General features: G+C 41.1%; 1 protein-coding gene across 1 annotated transcript in view; it reads right to left on the bottom strand.

The window, feature by feature from the left end:
* Positions 1-9,719, bottom strand: part of METAP1D (methionyl aminopeptidase type 1D, mitochondrial) — a 27,192-nt gene that overhangs the window by 2,295 nt on the left and 15,178 nt on the right. The window contains exons 6-7 of the mRNA XM_005415862.2: positions 8,672-8,835; positions 143-240 (exon numbers count right to left, since the gene is read on the bottom strand). Coding sequence (XP_005415919.1) covers positions 143-240; positions 8,672-8,835 — 262 coding nt within the window. The remainder of the gene's footprint in view (positions 1-142; positions 241-8,671; positions 8,836-9,719) is intronic.

Below are 9,719 nucleotides of genomic sequence, written 5' to 3'. Positions count from 1 at the left end.
CCCGCCGGACCGGCAGCGTGCGTGGGGGTGGGTGGGTGGGTGTGTGTGGGGCTCTGCTCGCTTTACCGCCCGCCCTCTCCCCCTCCCCGGAGCCCTCTCATTGCTCGGGGGAAGACGGGCCCGGCGGGCGGGGGCCGCTTACCGTGGTGCCACACCTCGGGGTGCCCGTGAAAGTACGACCCGATGCCGTGGCCGACGAAGAAGGGGCAGACTTGGAAGCCACCTTGCCATGCCAGGGAGCTGCGGGGGCAAAGAGGACCTGTCAGGGTGCGTGCCTCCACCACCAGCTCCGCTAGACGGCCCCAGCCCCTGCTACCGCGTTGCTACCGACCCTGGGTCACCACTGTTGCGAAAGACAGGCATTGAAGGGAGCATGGCTGAGCCATCGTTAGGTTTCAGAGTTAACATGCCTGCCAACAGAGGCTGGTAGCTCCTGTGCCAGCCCTGCTAAGTAAAACAGCAGTGTGCTGTCTCCCTGCTCAATGGAGGGGTAACCTTTTCCACAAGCACACTGAGAACTCATTTTAAGATGGCACAGCTGAAGTTGGCAAGTTGGGCAGCCGAGGCCTCAGCACTGTACCAAACCGCAGCCTCTGCTGAGTTCTCTGGAAGTGCAGAGTCTGTGCTGGGCTGCATACCCAGGGGCCTGCACTGGGTTTCCTGCAGAGGAGGCTCCTGCTGCCAACAGGGAGAGTTAGGAGCCCTACTACTTCACTTCCATAATACTTCAAAGATTTAGTATAAAAACCTATTGAAAGTTCAGCAAATAGATGTATGCTAAATAACAACGTATTTCTAATGAATCTATTGCCACAGAGGCAAAACCAAATCATAACAATTAGAGTATTTCAGTTCTGCCTGAGAGATCTGGCCTGCCTTTCATGGCCTGACTCAGGGAGAAGCATCTCTGAGAACTGCCTGCAGGACCACGGCTGAGCATTGATCCCTACCCATGGTAAGAAAGCAAATTCCTATCCAGTTCCCCAAAACTGGAGGACTTGGAGATACATAGGGTATGCTCTGGCTGCTGGCCCACCCCATGTCTGCAGGCTTCACTTTCAGGGTCACCCTGTACTCAAGCAGTGGTGGACACAGTGATTTAAGGCAGCTCAGCCAAGAGGCCTGTTTCCAAACCAGAAAAATGCAGAGATTCACCAAGATCTGGAGATGGAGTAGAAGTGACAAGAAAGTTACCCTTGTCCCTGCATGTCACCCCCATCCTATTTCTAAAATCAAACAGGAGCAAGACAGGAACACACTTAGCCTGAAGAGATTTCGCCTATAACATTAAAAGCTTCATTTGCTTCTTTGAACGAAGGTAGGCACTGAAGAACTTCAGGTTTGTCTGTATTTATGTCTTAGGAAATGCTCTCTCACAGGTTCACTACTGGTGGAAAGCTGGAAAAGTTAGAAAACTCAACTAAAGGTAAAGCTGTTGCAGAAATTAAAGCCTGTTAATCCCCATGGGGTAGCTTTTATTCAGGTGCAAAGTGGCCTCAGCTTGCTGTACAAAGTAATCACCTTTGCACACCAGGCTCCACAGACTCTGCAGTGCTGGCTCCAGTGCCCATGGGTCATCGTCCCAGAATTTAATGCCACTCAATTGAGGGACATGCTGCTCCACCACAGTTAAATGGCAATGAGAGAGTAGAGTTGGTTAATGCTGCAGTGTTCAGACTTCAGAACATGTTTTAACAGGATTTGTATATTACTTTCTACCCTTTTATTGCTCTGATAAAAAGACTCATCATATTTCTTCATTAGCTCTGGAGAAGAATAGAAATTTCGGGTTTAGGTACCCCCAAACTCCAAAGTACTGGCAAAGAGGATTACTGATAAAGCTAGAAATTGGGGCTTAATTTGTTTGCACTCAAAGTCCAGGCTTTATAAATAATTTATATATACATAAACTTTATAAATTAATTATTTTGAAAAAAAAAATGAAGGATTATGCAATGGGAAGTCCTACTAGAGATGGAAAATACTTTCTCCCCTGCCTTTCTATCATGTTCCCATATCTGGGTGAGAAACTTGGCGTGCTGGCTGTAATGACGCTGAAGGTCAAGCAAGAAGTACAGGGAATGGTGATGTGTTAGAAAGCTAGATTCCTCAGAAACATACACAAAATCCAAGATCTCCAGTGACCAAGCCCAGAGCAATGCAGATCATGATTCTCATATGAGTGAAGTGATTCTCCAAGGAGAGATGGGAGAAGCCATTCATGCAACATGTGATAAGGATTTCTTTCATCTTCTTCTGCCCGTCTTTTAGCAAAATCATAAACAATCACACTAACTGTTCAGCTTTGCTGGTGTCCTTACATGGCATCCCTGACCACTAACAGAGCATGGACATTTTTTGTATTACTACTGGATTTTTTCTTCCAGAAAAATCCATGTTCTGTAGCAAACCAGAAATGCTTTCTCTCTGTGCATGTATTCTTCTGAGCACCATGGCTACATACTTTGCAGTGAGCAGGGGAAGCTCCAGCCTGAGCATTCAGCTGCTGCCAAGGAGGGTGGCAGTAGCAGCAGGAGCTGTGTGTTGGGCACCAAGCACACAAGCACTGGGGCACACAGAAGGCAGTGTTACAATAGTATCCTGTCCTCGTGCAGTCAAAGTAATGATTCATATGCATCTCAGTGGTGAATTCTACCACTTTCTTGCCAAACAGCTTGAAAACAACTCTGTTAGCATCAGTACTTCAGTGGTTACTGTCTGTGATCAAAGAGGGGATGCCAGAGCTCACAGGGCTTTGACATCTACACTGACAGACACTGTGCCCCTCCTTCTTCCCACTTGTTTACAGACAGAGCCTTGGTATTCTCTGCTTAAAATGTAACACGGTCAACAGATCTGTAGTAACACACAGAAAATAAGCTGCAGGTAGGAAATTCAGCCATTTTCAATCTGGATTTAGTATTTGCATGCACTTCAGGCATTTCTCTCCACAACTACTAGCTTTACTTTGGAGTATTTAATAAATCCTGGTGAAGTCTTACATCCTTGTGGAGTTACAGTAAAACATCCAGCTTTCATAACAAAACAAGGCTGCTAATCCTAGCTACAACTTGCAAAGGTAATCCTGTAAATGTACATGTTGGCTGTAACTTTGAGACAGCTCTGCAAAGAGTGAATTGAACTACTGGTCTTGGTTAGCCTCTCCAGTCTCCAGGATTCCCAGGCTGTGGAATCTGATTAAAAAATCAAGATGCCAGAGAGTGGAGCATTTTTGCACACATTTACCATTTGCTGACAGCAGCTCAACATTTTGTCTCACTGCTCAGCTCAGGACCTGTCAGTGGTGGCCTTTCTTTGCAGCTTTCCCGTGAGACAATCTTAGAAGATTGCAGCCTCAGCTTCATCAGACGCTTCTTGCAGACAGACAGTGTAAGCTTAGACAGCTGGAGGAGCCCTGACTGCAAGTGGGAAAGCAGTGAAGGCAGCAGGCAGAGGTTGGCATGGCTGAGCTGGGCTGCCTGGCATCTGCTGTGGGAAAGGATGTGCCAGTTCCCCTTGGCTGGGGTACATCCCAGCAAATCATCTCCAGAGCAAATGCTTGGGCAGCAGAGGTACACCTCACAAGACGGCATCAAGAGAAAAAAAAAGTTTCTTCAGAATAATCACTGTTAAAAATACCCATTGACAACATTTATTATCACACATATTGATCTTTGTTGCATATTTGGGCAGAGGTGAATTGGGCAGGATTAAAAGCATAATTATTTAGTGAGTCCAGTACTTGATTTTATGTTTCGCTGCCATGTGTTCTAGCCCAGTGGCTGAGGACTCAAGGGAGCTGCAGTGCTGCTTTTCTTTTGCTGATGGCAAAGGCAGGCCCAGTGTCTGGCACTGGCATGGATCAGCAGTGACCCAGCTGGTAAAGGAACATTACTGAGGGCCAAGCTATCCTCCTGAAGCCATTGTCAGAGCCTGTCATAGGGTGGTGTCGTGCTTCAGAGAGTGGAGACAGTAGAGATAGGTGTCAGTTGCCATCTGAGCATCCTCTTCCCATGTTGCCAGACAACAGCTAATTGTCTGAAAGGAGGGATAAGTGTGGAGACATGCATTGCTGTCCTGACAGCAGCCTAACAGGGAAATTCCCACAAAGGAGGAACAGGCAGGACTGACTCTCTAGAAAGCTTTCCCCTACACTCAAGCTTCCCCTCAAAGGAGCTCTTGGGTGATAAATCCCTTCTGTTAAAAGGGAAAATCAGGTTGAAAGAATTTCCTTAGGAAGCTGTCCTGTCCAGATACCTTCTAGGTGCACCTAGAGGAGCATTTTCCTTTTTTTATCAAATTTTGTCACTTTTTCCTCAGGGTAGGTCTGGTATAGTATTCTTAGCATTCACTGAAATAAAAAAAAAGTGAAACAATCCCATTTTCAGCATTGATAGATACTGCTTCTCTGGGCTCTGTGGTGGCACAAGGGAAGAAAGAATTTGACTGATTGGACAAGATGGCACAGACTGCTTTGCTGCCAAGGATAAGCATCCTGGTGAACTGATCCTCAGCTAGGGATGCTTCTCCCACAGTGCCAGCTTCTCTTACCAGGGATGAAACCTTATCCAAAACAGTCCTGCAGAGCAGCATGACATGAATGGCTGAAGTTGTTAAACAAATTTGTCTTACACTTCTTGGCAGAGAATATACTTGAGAAACACTGAAACTGGTAACAGCCCCATGATAATTGTGCTCTTATGTAGGGATCTGATTTTTTTTTAATTAGAAGTAATCATGTTTGCCTTAGCTATATTTGTAGCAAAATGCTCACTGAATGGCATACTTGTTATTTTTTTAAAAAGTATTGAAACCAGTTTCATCCTAAACTATATTTATTTGTGATAAAAGCCCTTATTTTGAATAGTACCATAGTACTTAATTTGAGAAATTACAAAATTCTACAGGGAAAATATTCGAGTGGGGTTTTTTTCTGAAATAGTAATCCTAGACTGAGGGAATGCACAGGTTCAGGGATTCCCTATAATGACAATAAATGTTGAGGTATAATTAGTAATATTTTTGAAAGCCAACAATTGTTTTTTGAAAGAAAGGTACATTTTAGTTTCAAACTGGAACACAAATTACTGTATTTTTCTTACAATAGTGTTGAACTTTTATTTGAGGTTCTCTGTTTCTGAAAGCAGACATGATGGATTGAAATAAAAGATAATTTATTGCAATGCTTACTTTCAAGTGCAGAGAGAAGCAGTGTAATTGTAATTTACAGTAGCTGTCAAGGAAAATCTATCACAGATGACATTAAAATGACTTATTTTGCCTGAGCCACTTATTGTTTAAATGTGCATAATCTGATAGAAACAGTTTTTTAAAAAATCTGCTTTATATTGTTCTAAATTAAGATCAAAACATATACTTACTAGTTAAACATTTTAAACCATTTATTAATACTTTCATCACTACTATTTTTTGTAGGAGTTGAAATTTGGTTTATTTAATGACATCACTTTTAAGTTCTTTAGCTCTCTACACTCATAACACTTTCATGCACTTAGCCTCACTGCCTAAAAAGCAAATTTCAAACTAGATAAATTTTTGTCTGAAAATGTCAGAAATGGTAGAAGAAAATGGACCATAGGGACCAATTCCATTTACACTGGAACTGACCAATAGTTTTGATATGCCTTCCAGTAGAAAGAGGTTAGCAATGACCCAATTTTTTCTAAGCAAAGTAACTCAGGAATCCATGCAATCTTTTATTTGCAACTTGAAGCCAATGGAAGAACGAACTGCTATCAATGAAACACTCAGTGTCAGCTATTGAGCTCCCATGACAAAGACTATGTTAGAATATTTACTGCAAACTTACTCCTAGATATAATTCTTCTGAAACCTACTGTAGAAAGGAAATATTCTCATTATTTGTGCATAAGATGATTTCTGGATATGACTGGAGCACCTTTACAGAAAAACTGATGAAAGAAATCTAGACACATTTCCATTATGATGGACCTAAATGTTTTCAGCTTCTAGGTACTTGTTCTCAGGCATTTATAATATCTAACTCTTGTGAAATTTGAGATTTATATATATATATATATTTTAATATATATATATGTATTATGTGTCTGTCTGTAAGCAAATGTCAAATGACAAATAATCTGAAACACACAGCTTCACCAAGCCAAGGTGAGCTTTCAGCAGAGGGAGTGTTAAAGTAGTTCTAAACAAATCAGCACATTTAAATCGCCAACATGATAAAATCTTGAGAAATAAAGTTAATGACCTGCTATTTCATATGCAGTTTTGCATGCTACTAGCTTCAATTAATCTGCTTTGTAAAGGGGACACTGACTATATATTTATATTTTGCAAGGAAACTGACCTCTGCAACAACACAGCAAAAATCCAATGTCACATTCAAATCTGTTATTTTTCTTCTTCTTCCTTTTTTTTTTTTTAAAAACAGCTAGAATTAATGTAGTGAATCTGTAATGAAATGCATTATCCTGCATGGAGATTTATCAGATTTTCCAACTGAATGCTGTGCTTTGCTAGCACTAGCTGGAGTTCACCTGCGTGTTGGTGTGGCGTGTGGCTCTTTTTTGTAAAGAGTTAAGTTGAACACAAAAAAAGGGAACAAAGGTCAGCACCCAGCCGCCACTTGAATGTGAGATTTTTCTTTTTATTCCCCTTGATGTATACTAGGCTCTGTGTTATTAGTCTTAATGATGGAAAATTGTAGTGTTGATACAAATCTTTTTTTCAAAGTAGTAGGCGGGAGCTCCATTTGTTAGTAAGTTTTTTTGTGACTAAAAGCCATGGACAGTACATTTATGTAGCAGTAAAAGGCCTAGATGCTCTTTCCATAGCAGAGCTAATTATTCCTACTGTGACCTTACTGATCTACCCTGTTCCTAGTACATCTCATCTGCACGCCTGTTCCTCTGTGTAGATGGTGTCAGAGAATATGAAAAACCCTATAATGAAACCATTTTCATGATGGAGAAAGGCTACTGGAGTTGCACTTGCTACAAAGAGGCTCAATTATATGAGTAATTGTGATAATTTTCTACATTCATAGCCTTCAATGGGGAAAAAAGAATGAGAGCCACAAAAGAAAATTACTTTAACAAGAAAGTACAGAGAGTAAAAATGGAAGAAGAGACAAAAAAGGGGGAAAAAATAACCAGAAAAAAAAGTTTAAAAAATAGATCTGGAGGGAGGAATAGCAAGACAGGGAGAACAACAGAAATGCTCAAAAAGCCTATGTGCAGCTGTGTTGCACAATTAAATTGAATTTTTTTTCTGCAGTTGATGAATGTGACTACTGCAAATGTGCCTCTGTAGTTAGCTATCATTTGTTGTTCCGTGACAGGAAAAGGATAATTACCTCTCAGAGAGAATCAAAGGCTGACATGCCCTTTAGACACAGCCATGAATGCAGAGCTCGATAGAATGCTTGAATAAGAATCCAGTGTTCTGTGCCCCCTTCTACTCAAGAATAAATTTTGTTAAAATGCAAGAGCACCACCAGTAAATTTGTTGAACCCTAGGTGTTCAAAAATATGAGGTGCATCTATCGACTCATCCCATTTGCAAAAATAAAACTACATTTTGAATTCACTTCTATTATATTCATGGACAGTAAGATAGTGAGATATGCATTAAATTTCTTTTCCCAGTAGGGGTCTGATTCAACATTTCCTATGAAAGAACAGAAAGACACTATCCTTTTTCTCCAGGCTAGTTAGCCTATAATTTAAAACTGTCAAAAACACAATTTTATACAAAGTCTTCAATAAAAGCTTCTCAGATATAACCCAAAGAGGTTTTACTAAAGTTTGATTCAGACTCTGTTACAATATTTTTAAAGCTATAAATACATCTAACTGATATTTTGCCGTTCTCTTTTTTTCTTAAAGTATTTGAAGATTTACAAAGGAAAAAAAAGGCAGCATCCTTTCAAGGTGACTAAGCCTTGCAGCTTTTAAGTAATCAGAATGAATTCAATAGCTTGTTGGGACCATTAGCAGTCCGAAGAAGTATTGCTTAACGAAATGTATATGATATATGTCTATTTCTTTCTTTTGGCAAACATTTTAAAATAATCCATAGGTACCTTTAAAAAACGAAGACGCATTTTTATTTAAAGCCATCAGCAAAAGAGTCATGACTGCATTTATGTGAAGGCTAGAAGAGATGCAAAATAGGGAAAAATCTCTGAATGTCAGCTCTTTTTTCCCTATGACGTTAGCAGGCACTGCTCTTTGTAAGATCAGAAGCTCTCGAGTTAAATATTTTCGCAGTTTTTAAACAAAGAGCTTATTTATGTTGACTAATTCCTTTGTAACAGTCAATGAAAACAATGGTTTCTAACTGTCTTACACCGTTAGACAGATGTGGTGTAGTGTTACACACAAATCAAAAATAAACAAAAGCCCACTGCAAATTACATCTGTTAATTTAAATTTACTTTATGAATATCTTTGTCTTTTTCTACAGTTATCATTGCTGACCCTAGTGTAATTCACTTAAAAAAAATACCTCTTATCCAAGGAACAACATTATAGCTTGGCAGTTCACATACTGATATCAGACTGAAATGATGGTTTTGAATCATAAAACATGTCATCAGCTTTATACCAAACCACCAATAACCTTTGTCCCATTTGCCAGCCCTCCTTTTACTTGTCAATATAAGGCTTACCTGATTGTGTTTCCAATTACAGAGAAGGGAGCCCCTGGTCTGCAAGCTGCAATTGCTTCATCTCTACATTTCCTGGCAACCTCCACTAACTTTTCACCAGATTTATCCACATTGCCCACCAAAAAGGTTTCAGAAGTGTCACCATGGTAGCCATTGTAATACACCTAAACATATACAGAAATGCAAAGACATTTTCCCATTCTGCATCCTGAAACAAATAATTGTCTTAATTAAATCCATTCTTTCTAGGAACAAGCTATAAATTGCAACAGATAGACAGGTAAGTCATATTTGCAAGACTGGAAAAGCAAAATATTGCAGAAGAAAAAAAAAAGCTTGAAAGACTGCAAGGTGTCTAGGGGTTGCCATTGCTGCCAATTAAAAATTCAAGAAAAGCAGAAGCTGTGCATCAGTGCCCGGCAGTGCAGCAGGCATTGACACTGCTCAGCCACAGGACATGAGGATAACTGGGAGAAGATGGGTGGGGGCCGTGGATGGGCTGAGGTGGGCCCTGGGGGCTGTTGGGTCCCACTCATGGTGGCCCCTGCAGCCAGGGACCTGCTTGTACCCCGAGGGGCAGGGCCTGAGCCACAGCGCTGGGGGAACCTGCTGGTGGCTGGCAGGGAGGTGAATGTCTGCAGGCAGCAGCCCCCCTTGGAGCTCTGAGTGAGAGCCATGCCCTGCTACCAACAGCCACAGTGACCCCCAGGACCAAATCCACTGTCAGCTGTTGCAGGTTTTCTTTAATCTCATTTTTAAACTACAATGTGGCATTAACACTGGATTTTACTTCTGATTTTCAGAGGTGAATTTTGAGAGAATAAATGTACTGCTGTGGCACCGAAAAATTTCATGTTCTGAAAATGGAACATGCTGTTGAATTAATTACAAATTGGTTTTTTTTCTTTTTGTTTTTTTTGAAATTTCATAGGTTTTAAATGTTAGCCTTCTTGAAATTCTCTGTTGAGCACAAGAAATCCTGACTACGCACTGTGGAGCTCTGCAACATACCATTAAAATGGGGTTTGCAGCTCTGCACATGGCAGGC

The sequence above is a fragment of the Geospiza fortis genome, unplaced genomic scaffold (genome assembly GCF_000277835.1).
Source record: "Geospiza fortis unplaced genomic scaffold, GeoFor_1.0 scaffold112, whole genome shotgun sequence".
Lineage (NCBI taxonomy): Eukaryota > Metazoa > Chordata > Aves > Passeriformes > Thraupidae > Geospiza > Geospiza fortis.
This window is presented reverse-complemented; position numbering and strand designations above follow the sequence as displayed.